This window comes from Bidens hawaiensis, unplaced genomic scaffold (assembly GCF_021521415.1).
Source record: "Bidens hawaiensis isolate Kalapana, Puna unplaced genomic scaffold, B.hawaiensis_p1.1 tig00001842_1, whole genome shotgun sequence".
Lineage (NCBI taxonomy): Eukaryota > Viridiplantae > Streptophyta > Magnoliopsida > Asterales > Asteraceae > Bidens > Bidens hawaiensis.
In genome coordinates this window covers 917856-937754 of record NW_027491102.1, presented here as the reverse complement: position 1 = coordinate 937754, position 19899 = coordinate 917856, and the positions used below count along the sequence as shown (strand labels likewise).

The 19899-nt window shown below is 36.7% G+C and overlaps 1 protein-coding gene across 2 annotated transcripts; it reads right to left on the bottom strand.

Moving 5' to 3' along the window:
- Nucleotides 1-253: 253 nt before the first annotated feature.
- On the bottom strand, nt 254-3839 carry LOC143598253 (phosphoglycerate kinase, chloroplastic-like). Of its 2 annotated transcripts, none has more exons than XM_077076521.1 (5): nt 3399-3839; nt 3209-3286; nt 2300-2560; nt 767-1084; nt 254-675 (listed from the first exon to the last, which is right to left on the bottom strand). In XM_077076521.1, the coding sequence occupies exons 1-5, from the start codon at nt 3816-3818 to the stop codon at nt 322-324; spliced, it is 1431 nt and encodes a 476-aa protein (XP_076932636.1). In that variant the 5' UTR covers nt 3819-3839; the 3' UTR covers nt 254-321. The 2 variants fall into 2 exon arrangements, with proteins under 2 accessions (XP_076932636.1, XP_076932642.1); XM_077076527.1 differs by having other exon boundaries at nt 2300-2567; nt 3399-3623.
- Nucleotides 3840-19899: the final 16060 nt, after the last annotated feature.

The window sequence follows — 19899 nt, the reverse complement described above, 5'->3', positions numbered from 1 at the left end:
AACCGGTTCCTAACGGCTCTAATTTTTAAATTTCAAAAAAAACCGGTGGAACCGGTTTTTACGTAAAAACCGGTTCCGGTTCATACCCTACCGGTTCTTAAAAGTTCGCATATCTGGGCACCGGTTCCTGACTGGAACCGGTGTCATTCTCTACCCGGGTTGAAAAAAACCGGTTCCGAACCGGTTCGGGTTTTCAAGGTGTACCCGATTTGTGCAGCTCTAATTTTGGGTAGTCTCACAACACTACAACCCAAAATCACATATAGCCTCTTTACAACAATTATTCTTTATATTCAAGAAAATAATATTTTCAAACAAAATTTACGCTTCATCAAGAGCATCCACACCAGGTAGTATTTTACCTTCCAATAACTCCAAACTCGCACCACCACCTGTTGATATGTGACTCATAACATCCGCCACACCAACCTTCTCAACCGCTGCCACTGAATCACCACCTCCAATGATTGTAGTCACCCCTTTCCCGCTAAGTTCAGCTAGCTTCTTTGCAACCGCTTCGGTGCCAACTGCGAACTTGTCAAACTCAAACACCCCCATTGGTCCATTCCAAATAACTGTTTTGGTAGTCTCCAAAGCCTCATTAAACGTCTTGACCGAATCTGGTCCAATATCCAATCCCATCCATCCATCTGGAATAGCAGCAGCGGGCACAATCTACATAAAACATTACTTCTTGGTTTATATTCTAAACAAAATAAACACAAAGTTACGCACGCATGTAAATAAGATTATATATGCAAGCAACCTTGTTGTTTGCATCGGGTGCGAATTTATCTGCAATGACTACATCGGTTGGTAATAATAAGGAAATGCCTTTTGCTTTGGCCTTTGCAAGGAGTGTGGTTGCAAGATCAAGTTTGTCTTCTTCAACCAATGAAGATCCAACTGATAACCCTTGCGCTTTGTAAAATGTGAAGATCATTCCACCACCCAAAAGCAATATGTCACACTTTTCTAAAAGGGATTCGATAACGCCAATCTTGGATGACACCTTTGAGCCACCAACAATGGCAGCAAATGGCCGCTTTGGGTTTGAAACCGCCCCATCAAGGTAATCCAATTCCTACATTAAACACAAACATTGTACCTTATTTTTGGAATGATCAAAGTAGTTAAGGTTAGGGATGTAAACGGGCTGAGTCACTCGAGATCAGGTGATCAGCTACTAAAAGCTCAATTCAAGCCGAGGCTAAACGAGCTCTCAGGCTCAAGCTCGAGTTTGAGCCAGAGATGAAGCTCGTATAATAAACAACATCGAGCCCAAGCTTCACATCCAGAACTTGACTAGGTCACGAACCTAAACTAACTTTTATTTATTTGAAATCAGTAAATTTTACTTCATACAGGTAATAATTACAAATAAAAATATTGTTATATATAAATTTATAATAGAATTAATTAAATAATAAATATTTTGTTCTATATACAAAATAATTATATTATACATATACAACAAGAACAATCATACCTAGTAAAATCCTATTCATAGCAAACCTATTAGTAGGGTCTGGGGAGGGTGGGGAGGGTCAAATACTCAAATGTAGTAGACAAGCCATACCTCAATCCCAAGAGATAAAGAGTTTACTTCCAGTGAGACCCTCGGCTCATATTATACATATATATATATATAATAATAATTAAATATTCAATAAATAATATACAAGTCGGGCTGGAGCTTAAAAAATTGTTAAATGAGTTGAGCTCGAGAATTACATATAGATAGTGGTGTAAACTAGTCAAGCTACTTGTGAACCACTCTAAATCAGCTTGCCAAAGGCTCGATTAAAGCCGAGTTTAAACAAGCTCGAGCATACCTAAAAATAACCTTGTTTAATAAACAAGCACAAGCCCGAGCTTAACCTACCAAGTTCAAGCATGCTCCAGAGCTTAAATAAGTCGATTACTTATATACTTTTTATTTAATGTATGAAATATATATATTTTATATACTAAAATCATGATAAAATTCACTAAATAATGTATATTATGTTATATTTGAAAATTATAACTAAAATATATATATAAATTAAATATAAACATATGTAAATTCATAAATATATAATAAACAAGGCAAGAAACTACTCACAAGATGACCTCGAGCTTTAGAAATAAAATTCGAGCTCAGGCTCAGTTTGTTTACTACACCCTGCATATAGAGCTTTAAACTAGACAAGCTCGAACTCAATATCTCTTAAATTAAAAGATCTAAGCTCTAGCTCGGGCGTTTGGCTACTTTACACTCTTAAATTTAAGATTAACTTAGGATGAGCTATCAAACCTTTTGCAAAAGGAAACCAGCAACAGATGGTTTCAAGAATTTCGTGACTCCCTCAGTGGATGCATGAGCTCTATGTGCGGTTCCAAAAGCATCATTGACATAAAGATCTGCTAGTGATGCTAGCTTTTGTGCAAAGAACGGATCGTTCTTTTCTTCCTCCTTGTAGAACCGAACATTCTCGAGGAGAAGAACACCGCCATCCTGAAGTGAAGCCACTAGCTTTTCAACCTCTGGCCCAACACAGTCAGGCGCCTTCACAACCTGTGCACTAATCATACTTCAATAAATGTATAATATATCTATCATAGCAAATCTGTTTGGTTTCCTTTCACTTTTAACCAAATTTAGATTCTTTTTCAGTAGTTTTTTTAAATAAAGGTTGATCTAATATTATTAATAGCTAAGCTGATCTAAGTAAATGACTTTGAATGACTATAATAGCATACGGGCTGTATAATAGGGCGAAAATTGGTAACACAAGGCGTATAGATTGACAACCCCCCCCCCCCCCCTCTCCCCCATCCCCCATTTGACCAACTTTTACCTGCCATGTGTGGCCCGTTTTACCATTTTTCCCATGTCAATATGTCATATGGCTCGTATGCACCTTACAACCTGTATCACACATTAGTGGGGTCCAGTTATTTTTCAGTGGTGTTCCTTTAGAGTTTAGAAGAAGCCAAAACAAATTATACACTTGACTTGATAGCTCAGTTTCAGCCATAAACCTATTAGAAATCATTTTTGTGATTTATGGAAACCAAGTTTTGAACTAAACTACTAACAATAAATCATAAAACTGGCGAAACAGAAAGCAGGTTCAGGTCAAAACGGGTTCACGGCAAAATGGGTTCATATCAAAACCGGACTAACTTAATTCTTTGCAAAAAATAAAATAAAATGCAGTACCTGAACGCCAATAAGTTGTGAAAGTCTGGGAACCAAAGGAGCCAGGCTAAATTTGGGAGTAACACCTTTTGGTCTACCCTGATAAGTTTAAAAAAAATTAATAATCATAATAAGAAGAAACAAATGTCAGAGGCAAAACGTCGAACACCTTGTGTGCAAAACCAAATAATAATTAAAAAGTGAATCATACCAAATGACTAGAGAGAATAACTTTAGCGCCATTGCTGATCAGATGCTTAATAGTGGGAACAGCAGCTCTGATTCTGGTATCATCAGTAATATTCTGGTTATCATCCAACGGCACATTCAAATCGGCCCTAACGAACACCTTCTTCCCCTTCAACTCAGCCGGAGAGAGGTCACCAACGCTCTTCTTGGCATTCGAAACAACGTGAGAGACTGGTTTGGAAGAGTTTGTGAGTGATTGGAGCTTGGTTGCCACGTGTGCAGAGAGAAGTGGGTTGGTGGCGGCGAACCCGAGAGTGCGGAGTGGTGATCGGAGGAAAGTAGAGTGGAGGCGGAGGGTGTGGTGGGCCCGGGTGGTGGTGGCGGAGGACGAAGAGATTGTTGGGAGGAGTGAGAAGGAGGCTGGTGATGAAGCAGACGCCATTGTTGATAGATAGAGGGAGTGAGTGAGTGAGTGAGTGGAAGAAGGAGACGGGTTTATTATTATTATGTGGAAGGGAGTGGGTTTGGGGATTGGGTGTTATCGTTGAGGAGAGGCCGAAGATGTTTGTCATCGGATATGCCTCCGAATTATTCAACGACTTCTTTTACTGACGGACATAAAGCGTCGTATATGATGTGAGGTTCGTTTTCTTTCTATTTTCAAAATTCCTATAAACACAAAAACTTTTATTTCTTTAGTTTAAAAGCTACATAGTATAGACTCATGAATTATATATATACTAGTTTTTATCCTCATATTACAGGGTTGTTTTATATTATTCATTTATAATATATATATATATATATATTTTAAATTTTAATTTTATTTATTGTACATAAGTTAATAATATACTTATTATTTGATGATGAAAAGGTTTCACAAATAAATGAGATGTTATAACTTGTTTCAAAAACTTTTTGGGTTTGGTGAGACCCATGAGCCGCTTATTTTTTTACTATAAAATTGTTTTTATAATTATAAATAATCTAACTATCTATATAATTGTCTACAATGAAATCTCACGTGTCGCTCTTAGGTTGTTCCCCCATTCTCTAGAGTCACCAGATTGCTTGATTTATAAATGGAGATTTCTCATGCATTTGACTCGAAATTATGGGTATGGATCTCACCAAACCCAGATAGTCTTCAAATAGGTTATAACATCTCATTTGTTTGTGAAACTCTTCCATTGTCAAACAATAAGTGGGTCTCACTAAACCCAGATAACCTTTAAACGAGATATAATTTGTGATAACTTCTAAGGGTTATGGGTCTTATCAAACCTAATAGGCCTAAAATGGATTATAAGATCTCATTTATTGGTAAAAAGTTTCATCATAAAACCCTAATTTGATTTATCTCTTTTACATGTTCTTCGTTGCTGGTATATCATCTCCATCGCCAGTTAACTTCCGATACTACCCACCATCGTCAACTACATCAACGTCCTCTTTTTCATTAGACAAATATTTGTCTTCATGTTTGTTCATTTTAAAAAATCAACATGCCCGTGTTCGTTTATGTTTGTTCATGAAAAATCTATAAAACATACGCATCTCAATTGAAAAAACCCAACGCTATAAAATATAATAACAAACTAATATATATATATATATATATATATATATATATATATATATACATATATATTAAAATAAAGCAAAACTACATTAACAAAATAAAATAAATCATCATAAATAGTAAAACGATTAAAAACAAAGACTTAATAAACCCCCCGTAACATGGAAGGATCAAACTAGTATATATATAAAGGGAAAGATCTGATACAACAATGTCTTAACGTACAATACGTACGCGGATCCATTTTTCACGAAATCGATCCATGAAATCACATCCAAACATCTCGGAATCGTCAGTACATATCCAGTTAATCATTGGTCGAAAAATTAGTTTCGGATGGTTAATCAATCAATTTTTCACTTTTTTTCAGCAAAACCATTTTTGCGTTTTCTGAGCGTTTTAGGTTTTTGCCTTGGTTTTTTGCCTTTAAGCGTCTCGCGTACCTATCGTACGTTAAGGCATTAGCGTACAGTAACTGCACCATATATATATATATGATTGATTTCTTTTGAGAACCGCTTTGAGTTTTAAGAACTCAACGTAAAAACTTTTTTTTTAAATTTTTTTTATACATTTGTAATACGTAAGTGTAAGTAATATACAAAAAATTACGGTAATTTTTTACACATCGAATCGACTTTTTACACATGTGTAACTAAAGTTTAAACTTGTGTAATCAACAAAAATCATTATTCTCTCTCCTAATTCATTTTTTAATAAAATTTAATCTTATCCACATATTCTAACTCATTTAATTAAATGTGTGGTCTAAAATTAAGTTTTTAAAGTTCTTACTCATCAAGTTCTCAAAATATCCCTCCCCTATATATATATATATATATAAAGATATCATATATTAATTTTTAGTATATCTCTATTTTATAGGATTTTCATATCAAATATTCAAATATTTAGTGAGATTAATTTTTAACTTAATGAGATGTTATAATCCGTTAAAGAATATCTGTATTTGGTGAGACCCATGCCCGTGAATTCGGGTCAAACGCATTATAAGTCTCCATTTACAAATAATGCAATCTGATGGCCTGAAAGAATGTAGGAAGCAACCAGAGAGCTTTTAAAGCTTTCGTTTATATATATTAGGTCACCCGTAGTTGGCGGCCTCCTCCGACAATTTTTGGGCGATAGGGGCTAGAACAACCCCCCCCCCCCCCCGCGGAGAAATGTGGGGCGATAAGTGGGGGGGTCTATTTTTCGTCAGTGTTAAGTGGATAATAATAATAATAATAATAATAATAATAATAATAATAAATTAAGGTGACCGTTGAACGGTCACATTTTAAAAAATAAATAAAAACTTAATATAAATACCAAACCAATTCAACCATTTTCACCATATCATACACAAATTCAAATATAAATACCAAAACTAATTCAACCATTTTCATCATTTCATACTTCTTCACATTTTAATTTCATTCTATCTCAAAATGGATTCCCCGGATGCCCCTAACTCTTCCGAAATTTGGGATCAAGTAATTAAGGAGAGTCAGAGAATTTATCAAGTGCAACAACGAGCGTTGGAGGAGACAAAAGAGGTCATAAGCGCAATGCGGGTCGTCGCCAATAAGAGAGTGTCTGGCTCTACTAGCTCTTCGTTTGTAACACCCCGGCTAAAGCGGAAACGCCTGAGTGTGACGTACAGATTGCTCAAAACACATGTGACACTAGTAAGTGACAATATTATTATTAATTAATTTAAGCATCAAGTGCACAAGTTTGCAACAACAAAAAATACAAGGGAAATACAAGAAACAATTAACACTTGTCCATTTATTAATATAACCTAAGTTCTAGTGTCTTCGTCACGGCAGCATTCTCTAAATAAGGTACCTGTAGCATATATATATATATATATATATATATATATATATATATATATATAAAATAAAGGTCAACTATATGAATAGTTGGTGAGTTCACACAAGTTTTGATATAAGTACATAAAAATCTACAATTCTATGAACAAGTGTAAATGAGCAACTAAGGTCATTTCCAGTTGCAATTGTGCACCAACGTACTCGGATAATAGTGCAAGTAAGTGTCTTTTCTTTTGGTAACAACCAACGTACTCGGATCGGGGGTCCCTATTCCACTCATAACATCAAGGTCCTGAGTGCATAGGGGGGCGTATGATCATACTTAATGAGGAAACCATGATGTAAGGCCCCGAACCCGGTAGCCCTACTTTAGCGTCGGATTTACTCATAAACGCAGGTCGTACAAATCAGAGTTCATTAAAACTTTCGCGGAATATAAAAACTTTCATAAAACATTTCATAACCAAACACGTCTTGTCTTAAAACATCATTTTGTCTTTCAAAATAATCGAAACATTTAACTTAAACGTCTTGAGTCTTCCGATGCCAGCCTCTTATTCAGTGCCACGTGTCTCCTCAAGCGAGCTGCCTCATCCTACTCACCTGCGTGCATACTAAAAGTCAGCTACGCTGAGTGAGTTCTAGTTAATCATACACCATACAATACATACACATACATACATATCCGAAGATACATATCCATACTTAACTAGTTACCCTTCTGTTCTACATACATACTTACTACCATACATACATACATATCTACAATCACTAACCTCAGTCTACCGAGAGTACGTTCATAGTCCGCCGTCTATACCTGTACTCAAGGTCGTGAACACGTAAAAGGTCCGCAGTCCTTACCTATGTTCACATTCATGGTACGTACAAGGTCCGTGATCCTTCCCTATACCATCATACATCCACAACACGTACAAGGTCCACGATCCTTCCCTATGTTGCAACCTAATTCATAGCACGTACGAGGTCCACAATCCTCCCCCATGCTAAAGCATGTATAAGGTTCACAGTCCTTTCCTACGCTGACGCCTACCTATATTACGTATAAGGTCCGCAGTCCTTATCTACGTTACGTATAAGGTCCGCCGTCCTTATCTACGTTGGCGTCTATCTCCTATAACACGTATAAGGCCCACCGTCCCTATCTACGTTTACATCTATCATCTACATCACGTATAAGGCTCGCAGCCCTTAACTACGCCATCACCTGCCAAGTCTATGTCCAACAGAAGTTAGAGGGATTTGCCATCCTAACTTACTATGTCGAACGTAGAACTCACATACCATTCGTGTACCTGTATACACATACTTCACATATACAATAATTACATCATAGCATAAAAACATTCTAGGCGTTCTTTACATCCTTCATTTAACAACCATACCTCTTGTCGTTACGTGTAATATCCGAAGATCGTTCACGCCCTGACAAGTATTCATTTGTAATATTCATACATCCTCGATATATAATATTCGTACCTTTATTTTTAACCTGACAGTACGCGCAATATCCGAAGATCGTTCGCGTACCGACAAGCAATCATTCATATCCATCACATATATCACATATGGCATACACTTATCACTTAGGATAAATGTATTAACAACACATCAAGTATGCACACAGCCCCGAAAACATAACAAGGAATGGGGCTAGAGACTCACCTGAACTCTGCTTCTTCCTCTGATAGTTGTAAATCCCTTCTTTAACTGTGCTCGGCTGACTGTATAAGTTACACGTATCAATACTCGCCTGATCTAATCCGGTGGCCTAGTATTAGCTTACTTTTACTTATCGTTTTAATCTATTCTCTAATCGAACTTGACTTTAGGCGAAGTTAAACCTTAGGCGAACTTAGCTTTAGGCGAAGTTAAACCTTAGGCGCACTTAGCTTTAGGCGAAGTTGTCATCAGGCGAACTTGGCTTTAGGTGAAGTTGTCATCAGGCGAACTTGGCTTTAGGCGAAGTTGTCATCAGGCGAACTTGGCTTTAGGCGAAGTTGTCATCAGGCGAACTTGGCTTTAGGCGAAGTTGTCATCAGGCGAACTTGGCTTTAGGAGAAGTTGTCATCAGGCGAACTTAGCTTGCAGGCGAAGTTCATCAGGCGAACTTAGCTTGCAGGCGAAGTTGTCGTCTGCAGCTACTGTTCGTTCTTAAATCCCTTAATCACCTTCGTTTCTTAACCAAATAACTCGATTTAGGTACCCACGGGATCGTCTGACCAGCGCCTACAAACCCCAACCATCAAATCGACCTAACATCGATGTTTAAAGGGTGCGATTTAGGCATATAGGTTACGGGTTCTTTTATCAATCGATTAACCCATCAAATCTTAACCATTTTCAGTAAGATTAGCTTTGTTGGATTCATTTTTACCATACAAACTCAGATCTATCATTTCTCAAATCAAACCGAACCTATACGAACTATTTCTAACTATAAACGTACCTTGAACGAGTCGAACTACGAACACGGTTAAGCCTTGATGTTGTTTTGGTCCGTCACGACGTTCCAGCACCAACAAGCTCGGGTTTTCGCCTTCGGATCTTGGTTCGGGTCGTGTGTGTTTTGGGTGTGTGTGTATGGAAATGAGGATTAAATGGTGGTTAATGGTATTTATATTTAGGGATCATGGGCTTAAGCCCATGGACTCTCCTTCCTTCTTTCATAACCCAAGTCCATAACCCATATCCATTACCCAACACTAGCCCGACCCATACCAACTCCTACTCTATTTATTTATTTCCCGATAACCCGAGTAAACTTTCCCTCTATTATTAAGTAATATAATTAATATCATTTTGGAAATTTCGGGATGTTACACATGAGCACGTAATCTTTGAGCAAGTAAGCAAATAAACACACAAGTCCATGTAACGAATTGTAGTTTGTAAATAATAAGAAAACAAAATTGTAATGTTTATAGGATATATATGCTACCCCCCAAATGTGTAAAAGCGTTAAAATAAAGGGGTGTGAGAAACTCACCTTGACGTTGAAGACAAACTTGAAATAAAACCGAAAGTACGTAAATGAAATCGAAGCAATTGAACGTCACAAACTAGAATTAAAAGCATAAAAATTAATATTAACTGATGACTTGTAAAATGTAGCTATTCATACAAGCACTATAAGTATTTTCTAAGCGATTCCTAGAATTCTTAGTATCCAAACAATCCCACGGATTATTAAATGTTTGACCAAAGTTTAACTTTCGTTGACTTTTGACCAAAAGGTCCATGTTGTTGACCGTTGAATAAAAATATTGACCGTTGACCAAAATATTGACCGTTGACCCTAAATGTTGACCGACGACCCGTTGGTGGCTTTTGACCAATTAGCTAGACTTAAAATAATGATAAGATATTCATAGTCGCAACCTAACAATCGATCATGTAATTAGCAGTTAATCATTTTTCATGCAACCCTATGACTAAGTCACACTTTTACCAATTTCATTTCTCATAAGTAAGATCAATAATTTAGTCAAATAATTTCAAGTTGACCAATAAAGTCAAATTCCAATATAACACAACAATCTTTGTACAAACTACAACTATTTTTACCAAACAGCATGCTGGATAAATTTGGGCAGGTTTTAAGTCACAAAAACCTATTTTTCTAACCAGTCAAAACATTCAAATAATTTACCAAATAATTTCCACATATACTTTCAAGTATTAGGATAAACATAAAATTTTCTTGTAATATTTCAACAGTCACAAACATCATGAAAATTCATTCACTACAGCAACCTATTTTCAGCTACCTTATCAGCACAAACGAATGTAAATATTGATAAAAGTTCCATATATGTTCAATTGATGCAAGACCAATTGGATTGGATTCCTAATTCAATTTATAACATTCCAGAAGTGGAATAACACCAATATCTATTTTCAATATCAAGTTATACAATTTACAACACATCTTATCAAATTTCTCTTTCAATCAGGATTGCAACCCGATTTTGTAAATTAATAAAAACTAGTCAAAAAAAGTCCAAAAATTATGATTCTTGACTTTTTAAAAACTAGATTCAAATTACTTAATCATAGTATCACAAATTAATCAGAAACACGAACGTATCATCATGTTATACAATCTACAATCTAAAACACAGAATCTGTCAACAAGAAGATTCAAACCAAAAGTCACAAAAATCATGATTCATGTATCCTTATGATCTTTAATCATCAAGGAACCATTTTTTATAACCAAATCTCATGTATATCATTTTTTTACTGATTTATAAAATAATATTTATGTACAAAAGGTTTTCATATTTTCTTTTATGACAAGACACACAATTTCTTGTAAAACCATCAACTTGATCATCTTTTTTATTTCTTATGATTACATGTGTTTGGATACTCAATCCCACAATCTCAAATCAAAGAAACATAAAAAAATATATATTAATCATGCTTACTTACTTGCTTGATCAATGCTATATAACTATTTGTTCCAAGAATCACCCAACTTGATTATGATATTTTGAGAGTGTTTTAGAAAATAAAATGTATGTGTGTGTAATGTGATATTGACGGCCAAAAGGAAGAAACAGGAAGTTATAACCTTAATTGTTATTTACTCATCATTAACTCAATCATTAAGACATAATTAATTTTTATTAAACTTTAGTTTTTATTACATGTGACATGTTACATTCTACATTTTTATTAAATCTTTCACATAAAAACAAATGTTTTTTTCTTTTAGCCCGCGGCCTAGGTAGAAAGGAAAGAAATGTTTGTCAAGGTATCCGACTTGTTGAATAAAAATAGCCTTAAAGGACTTAAGACTTGTTTGGAACAAAAAGTTTACTTTAAATATGGTTTGAATAAATAATTGCATTATCATTAGTGGCGACGTAATACTAGTAATAATAATATTACTAATCATAATAATAATAAAAATATTATTGAATGAAAAATAATTTTCAAAAGGGCTCAAAACTTGTTTGAAGCAAATATTTTACTTTAAACATTATTATATAATAGTAGTGACGATGATACTAGTAATAATAATATTACTAATATCAATAATAATAAAAATATTAACAATAATAATAACATTTCTAATAATAACCATATTGATAATTACCGTAATAATAATAATGATGATGACGGTGATGGTACTGATAACAATAGTGGTAGTAATATATTAGTGATGATAATATTAATAACTTTAATAATAACAATCATAATAACAATAATAATAATGATAATAGTAGTAATAATAACTATAGAGATAATAAATTGTTTTTCTTTAAAGAAAATCCATTTGACAGAAAGTTAAAAATAACTGAGGATTTGGAATTAGGCGCGAGGCGTTAGTAAAAGAAATAAAATATAGGGAGGTATGCAAAAGAAAATATAGACGAGTTTTATGAGTTTTGTAAAGATCTAAGTATTGAAACCGGGAAATCGTGTAAGGTCGCCAAGGATGCGGGGTGAGGGTGTTGCATAGCGGAACCAAGTTAGGCCTTCCAAAGTAAAGCGGGTGTGCTAGGGTCACCACAATGATAGTAGGTTTGAAGCATGACGTCAAACATGTGATTGAGACAAATGGTTAGGTACAGGTCTTGCAGATGGGTGAGTGGCGTCGAGTTTGGGTGGGTTTTAGCAATAAGTTGTAATTGAATCTACAACAGATTGAAGTATATCAACGTTTCAAGGAAGTAAAGTGATGAGATTTACACATACTGTACAAAAGGGTATGTTTCAGCGCGAGGCTCTTCGGTTTGGTTTAGTTTGCGTTTCTAAGAATGGTGTTGGGTTTGAATTTGAATTTACTATACCGATGAAGGTGGGTGTGGTTAAACGTGGGATGATCGGGATCACGGAGGCCATTTTTTTATCTTGGATTGTCATTTTGTGAGTTGAGTGTGACAACTAAGGAAACAAGGAGGCATGATACGAAACATGAAGAATTCGCGTGACTTGGGACGTAAGTATGAAAATGACTAATAGATACACCAATAAAAACAAGTAAAGAAATTAAATCGCATGAAACAAATTTGAAATCGAAACTGGTATTCTCATGAAACGTCATGAGTTTTCACCTTTCAATAAACGAAAACCTCATAAATTATTGAATAATCATATGGAAAAAGTATTAAACTTAACAATAAATAGTGAAATCGAATTGAAAATTGAGTGTTCATGAACCACCATGACTTTTCGAACTTTCAATTCTAAAACATAAGAGTAAATGAATATAGCGATAAGGTAATTGAAATGAAATTCGACCATTCATGTATCACCATGATCTTTTGAATTTTCAATTCTAAAGCGTAGTAGTAAATGAATAAATAATAAAATGATCGAATCGAAATTCAACCATTTATGTATCACCATAACTTTTTGAACTTTCAATTCTAAAACGTAATAGTAAAAAGATAAATTAATCATATTGAAATTCGGTTATTACCTTTCGAAATTCTAAAATTTTAAACCGTAAATGGATGTATAAATAAAGAAAATGAGTCACAAAATTTTTTAAACTTAACTATTCTCGTATTAAAATGCGTAAATCACCATGACTTGACAGACGTTCAGTTAAAACACATTGTAAAAAATAGAAAGTCGAACGTCAAACATCGCATAAACCATCGAAAACTAAAAATCAAAAATCTGATTAATGAAAATCCTCAAGAATCGTTACGCTAGGCGTAAGCCTTGGACTTGTGTGTGCTTGTGTAATTGAAGTAACTGAATCATCAGTATAATAGTATTTGCGTACATGAGGCGTAAACAAATCAATAATAACCAAATAATGTGCATTGAACAATCAAATAACGCTCACATAATTTCTAATCATGCAACCTAAACAATTAAGCAAATAAACTATAACCAACTTACACTACGTCTAATGTCCTATCTTATAGTCACGGCTCTGATACCAATCTATAACACCCCGGCTAAAGTGGAAATGCCTGAGTGTGACGTACAGATTGCTCAAAACACATGTGACACTATTAAGTTGACAATAATATTATTAATTAATTTAAGCATCAAGTGCACAAGTTTGCAACAAAAAAAATACAAGAGAAATACAAGAAACAATTAACACTTGTCCATTTATTAATATAACCTAAGTTCTAGTGTCTTCGTCACGGCAGCATTCTCTAAAAAAATGTACCTGTAGCATATATATAAAATAAAGGTCAACTATATGAATAGTTGGTGAGTTCACACAAGTTTTGATATAAGTACATAAAAATCTACAATTCCATAAACAAGTGTAAATGAGCAAGTAAGGTCATTTCCAGTTGCGATTGTGCACCAACGTACTCGGATAATAGTGCAAGTAAGTGTCTTTTCTTTTGGTAACAACCAACGTACTCGGATCGGGGGTCCCTATTCCACTCATAACATCGAGGTCCTGAGTGCATAGGGGGGCGTATGATCATACTTAATGAGGAAACCATGAGCACGTAATCTTTGAGCTAGTAAGCAAATAAACACACAAGTCCATGTAATGAATTGTAGTTTGTAAATAATAAGAAAACAAAATTGTAATGTTGATAGGATATATATGCTACCCCAAAAATGTGTAAAAGCGTTAAAATAAGGGGGTGTGAGAAACTCACCTTGACGTTGAAGACAAACTTGAAATAAAACCGAAAGTACGTAAATGAAATCAAAGCAATTGAACGTCATGTTAGGACATGAAATGTCACATGTATGTCCCCAGTTCTATCAGGATTGGTTCAACATGAAACCAACGATCGTGAAAACAAGTTAACGTACTGAAAATGTCAAACGAAGCTGATTCGATCGAATCAGTGACTGATTCGATCGAACCAGATCTCATTCGATCGAACCAGATCTCATTCGATCTAACCAGGTCTCATTCGATCGAACCATATCTCATTCGATCGAATGAGTATCTCATTCGACCGAATGAGTCTTCGGTATATAAACGTTACTTGGGAAATTTCACATGCAGAGAGAACAGTTTACACCACTCACGAACCAGCAGCCTACAGAAACTCTCTCCACTGTTCTTCGTGTTCTTGGTCGTTTCCTCCAATCCTAGGCGTCAAACCCCTTTAGGAATCGTACCTACGTGCCCGTTGATCACCACCGAATCGCCGTGTTAGAGGATTCCGCACTCTAACACGTTGCCCCGTGAATCGTTGGGAAACCGAGTCCCGAATCGGTCCTACAAAGTGGTATCAGAGCTTAAGGTTCTTGATTCACGAAAGATTCGTGGTGATATTCGTGTTTTTCTCGTGAAAATCATATATTTTGCTTGAAAAATTTTCGAAAACTAGTGTTTTTGTTCTTGGTGTTCTTATCAAAAACTCATAAAAGTCATATATTTTGGTTTTTGATCTCAAGATTTGGTGTTAAAATTCCGGGTTTTATCAAGAACATTCATCGTGTTCTTCGTTTTTAATCGTTTGATCCATTTTTGTTTGGTTGGTTAATTGTTTGAGTGTTAATACACTTAAAAGAGTCATATTTTGCTTCCAAATCAACTTGGATTCGTGTTAGTGAGTTTACAACCGAAAATCTGGTCAAATCTTCTAAGTTTGGAAATTCCAGAAATCCCGATCGAACAAGTCGTATTTTTGGAACTCATTCGATCGAATAAGCCCCTTATTCGATCGAACCAGTTTGAATTTTGACCGAATCAGTTTTTCCCGCCGTGATCTGCGCCAAGTCCATTCGATCGAATCAGTTCATCCTTTCGATCGAACCTGATTCCAGTCGATCGAACAAGTCTTAGATTCGATCCACCCATTCGATCTCTTTCTTAGTCGACTGCCAGAACCCTTTCGATCGAACCGGACATCCATTCGATCGAACCTGTCACCTCATTCGATCGAACTAGATCGTATTCGATCGGATAAGCTTCGGAAGACCAGAACAGTGAATCAGTCAGTCATTCGATTGAATCAACACACATTCGATCGAATAAAGAACACATTCGATCGAATCAGAACACTCACTCGATCGAATCAGTCACTTTCGATTAAAAGATCAAAGATTGAAGCAAAGAAGCAAACATGGCTGCCAGTTCAAGTACAAACAAAAGGATCCAATCGATCCTTGAGAGTGATTCAGAATCTGGAAGCTTCAACAAGCCTCCAAAGTTGATGGCACTCAATGAGTTTACTACCTGGAAGACAAGATTCCAGATTCATATCACAGGTGTGAATCCTGGACTATGGGAAGCGGTTCAGACATCGTGGGTGCATCCTACAAACGATGATGGTGAAAGCCTGAGCTACTTTAGGCTGTCAGAAGAACAAAAGATAGCCTTTGATGCTGAGAAGAAAGCCTTCTCCTTACTGTCTCAATCTCTCTCCAGCGATCTCTTCCATCAGTTTAACCAGTTCACAACAGCATCAACACTTTGGAACGCACTGGTTGAACGATGCGAAGGATCTGAGTCACTTAAAGAAATTCACGCACGGGAGCTAAAGCGTGAATTTGATTTGTTTGGTCCAGAATCCGGAGAAGACATTGAATCGTTGCTGTCAAGGTTCTATCATCTTATGTCAGAGTTAAAGTCCTATAATGTCAAAACAACAGGGACTGAAAAGGTTAGATGTCTCGCTCAAGGACTCCCAACAAGCTGGAACACCTTCCTGACTGTGATGAGAAGAAGTCATCAATTGGAGACGATTCTTCTTTCTGACTTTATAAAAGAAATCAGACAGGAAGACGCTGAATTAAGAGCATCCTCCAGGAAACCCAGAGCAACATCTGACAAGTCGCTGTACATGTCAAACTCTCAAATGTCAGATTCAAATGACCATGCTCCAATGAAGACTGCGTTTGTCTCCTCAATGTCAAATCAATCTAAGGGGACCGAAACGAGATCTTCTGCACCACCCACATCAAATTCCGGAAATTCAAGTTCTAACTCCGGACCCAAGTCAACTGAAAAGGCAACGTTAAACACTGAAGGCTTGGGAAAGGTAACGGTGGAAGTTGCCAAAGAACATATGGCAACGTTAGGCACAATAATTGAATCATACAGTTTAATGGTGGCTGGTAAACTTGGCAACAGTCATCTGGACAGCGATGACTATGAACAGCTAGATGAAGACGATATGGAACGCATCGATATAATGTGGGCACTTGGCAGCGCGTTCCGTAGGGCTAGAAAGTGGGCTAAGAAAACAGGCCAAGCTCTTTCAATCAACAATAAATCCAAGTTTGGTTTTGATAAAACAAAAGTTAAATGCTACAACTGTGGCGAACTTGGTCATTTTGCTAAGGAGTGCTCTAAACCAAAGAGGGAAGGTCACCAATATCCCTTCCGAACTACTTCAACTTCATCTACTCCTGCTGCAGCAGCTGCAAATGTCAACAATGAGAGACAACTGGTCCCTCAGAATCAAACAACAGCGAACAACGCCAACATCAACAATGAAGCTGCTCTTGCTGTTCAAGGTGATGAAGGCGAGTCCTGGAACTTCAGCATTAACATGGCTGACATCACCATTGTGGATGGAGACTCAGAATCTGGGTCTGATGATTCCTCAACTGATGAAGAATACGTTGTCGAGGAGCCAGCTACTGAAATGAATGAAGGAGAGCAAGAAGCTGAAGTGTCATCAGTGGAGATTAAGGAGGATCAAGCAAAAGAGTCAAATGTTCCTCAATCATGTCCAAGTTCAACAATTCCTGCAGAAGCTGCTACTGTTGAAGAAGTCAACAAGGTACTGTCAAAAGCAAAGTCTGCATCTTTTCTGGAAAGAGCAGGGAATCTTTACTTCGCGTTCATGGCAGAGACGTCAAATGATGCCAAGGTAAGTTCTAACCCTACTACTCCCAAACCAGAAAATACCAAATGTTTAAAATGTGATATGTCTGAACAAGAAATTCATTCTCTGAAAGAGAGAATTGAAGATCTCGAGGCTTATAAACAAGCAGCCTCAAGATCTTTACTTGAACTGACTGACGCTCTTGCACAAAACAAGGCTTGGAAGCAGAAAGAGTCTGCTTTTAAAGAAAAAGTTGATAGCCTTAAGCGTCAGAACAAGGAATTGGAGATATGTGTTCTAAATCAACAAGATTCTATAAATTTTCATATCAATAAAAATAATGTCTTGAAAAAGGAAATGGAGAACACAAAAGCTGATCTTGAATCATTGACTTTCAAATTAAAAAGTTACTCCAATTCCTCTTATTTGCTAGAACACATTATCCCCGAGTTCCGGTGCAAAAAGGAAAAAGGTGTGGGATATCACAATGTCCCACCCCCTGTGCTGAACCAATTTGTGAGCACACCAGGAGCTGTGCCAGATGATGACTCAAATGTTAAAACACCCGAGGACACAGAACAAATTTCAAAGTCCAAGGGTAAAGAAGTCATTGACTCGGCTCCTGAGACCAAACCAAATGTTGTTGCCACAGACTTAGGTTCCACAACTAAGTCAGGCCCATCCACATCTAAATCAAAGGCAACAACAAGTAATTCTCAGAAGAACAAGTTTAATCATAAATCTGAGAAAGTGCATGTGGAACATGGTACCCAGTTTGTCAAGGAGGGTAACTTTAATGAAAAACATAATTTTCAAAAACCCCCTCCCAGACAAACTTCACCCCAATATGTCAAATCAAAGGGGTACTATGGTAACAAACAACAACAAAGTTATTTCTCTCCACCACGTCAAAGGGGGAGAAACTACTGTTTCTCATGTGGAGAGGTTGGCCATATAGCAAGATTCTGTTACAATTACATGGATCCTAGATATGTCAAGTCAACTCCTATGAGGCGACCGACCGTTGACATTCAAAGTCAAACTCGGTCTCACACACCGCGGTCGGTTTCTCCTAGGAAACCTCAGTCAACCTCACCACACAGATCACCGAATCCCTCAAGCCCAAACGTTTCCACTTCAACAAGTGAAAGTCAGTCTTCAACCAGTTATGTCAAACATGTTGAGAAGAAGACTGATAGTTGGAAACAAAAGAAAAACAACACTGTTGATAACGATGTCAAACCAGAAAACAGTGTTAATGAGGGTAAATGGATTGAATTGTTAATTCGTGATGATAATGGAAAACCCAAGACCATAAAGGCTTGGGTTTCCAATGATATTTAAACCTTTTTCTTTTTGTGTGTAGGTTGCTCTGTATGATCCAAGATTCAACATGTGGATCATCGACTCAGGAGCTTCCAGGCACATGACTGGAAACATGAATCTCCTATCCAGTGTCAGACAGATAAAAGGAGGTGCTGTTTCCTTTGCAGGAAATCAAGGTGGTTACATCACGGCCCAAGGAATTGTTTCTAATGGGCGAATTTCGTTTGATAAGGTTAATTTCATCAAGGAGTTGGAGAACAACCTGTTGTCGATAAGTCAAATCTGCGACAAGGGTTTCAAAGTTATGTTTGATGATCGAGACTGCCACATCTTGGCTAAGGATTTCACCATTTCTGAAGACAAGGTTTTAATGTCAGCCGCACGCCAGAGTGATCTCTACATTCTGGATATGGCTAAGGCAGGGTCATCGTCTCCAACGGAGACATGTTTTGTGTCCAAGGCATCCGAACGTGATACTGTCATATGGCATAAACGGATGGGACACATTAATGTCAGGAACATGAACAAGCTTGTGCATAACAGGCTAGTTGAGGGAGTTAATCTGAGAAGTTTCCGTCTCCCTGATTCGTGTGTGCAGTGCAAAGCGGGAAAGCAAGTAAAAAGGTCTCACAAGTCTAAGAGTTTCCACTCGATTGATATTCCATTGGAACTCCTTCATATGGATCTTTTTGGCCCAATCAGCGTCAAAAGTATCTCTGGGCACTCATACTGTCTAGTGGTTACTGATGAATACTCGAGATTCTCTTGGGTGTTTTTCTTGAAAGCAAAGTCCGAGACATTTGGGTGTATAAATCTGCTAGTTACAACTCTTGAGTCACAGTACAATCTGAAGGTTCGGAGAATGCGTACAGATAACGGTACAGAGTTTAAGAATGCGAATGTTGACAACTTCTGCAAAGAAAGAGGTATTGTTCAGGAGTTCAGTGCCCCGTATGTTCCACAAATGAATGGGGTTGCTGAAAGGAAAAATCGAACGTTAATCGAGACAGCTAGAACAATGTT

Excerpts from the sequence above, each read along its gene's own strand:
- LOC143598253 (XM_077076521.1), bottom strand. The coding sequence starts at position 3,818 with ATGGCGTCTGCTTCATCACCAGCCTCCTTCTCACTCCTCCCAACAATC. Across the intron at positions 2,561-3,208 it reads CACAACTTATTGGCGTTCAG|GTTGTGAAGGCGCCTGACTG; the intron begins GTACTGCATTTT and ends ATTAGTGCACAG. Across the intron at positions 1,085-2,299 it reads CTGGTTTCCTTTTGCAAAAG|GAATTGGATTACCTTGATGG; the intron begins GTTTGATAGCTC and ends TGTTTAATGTAG.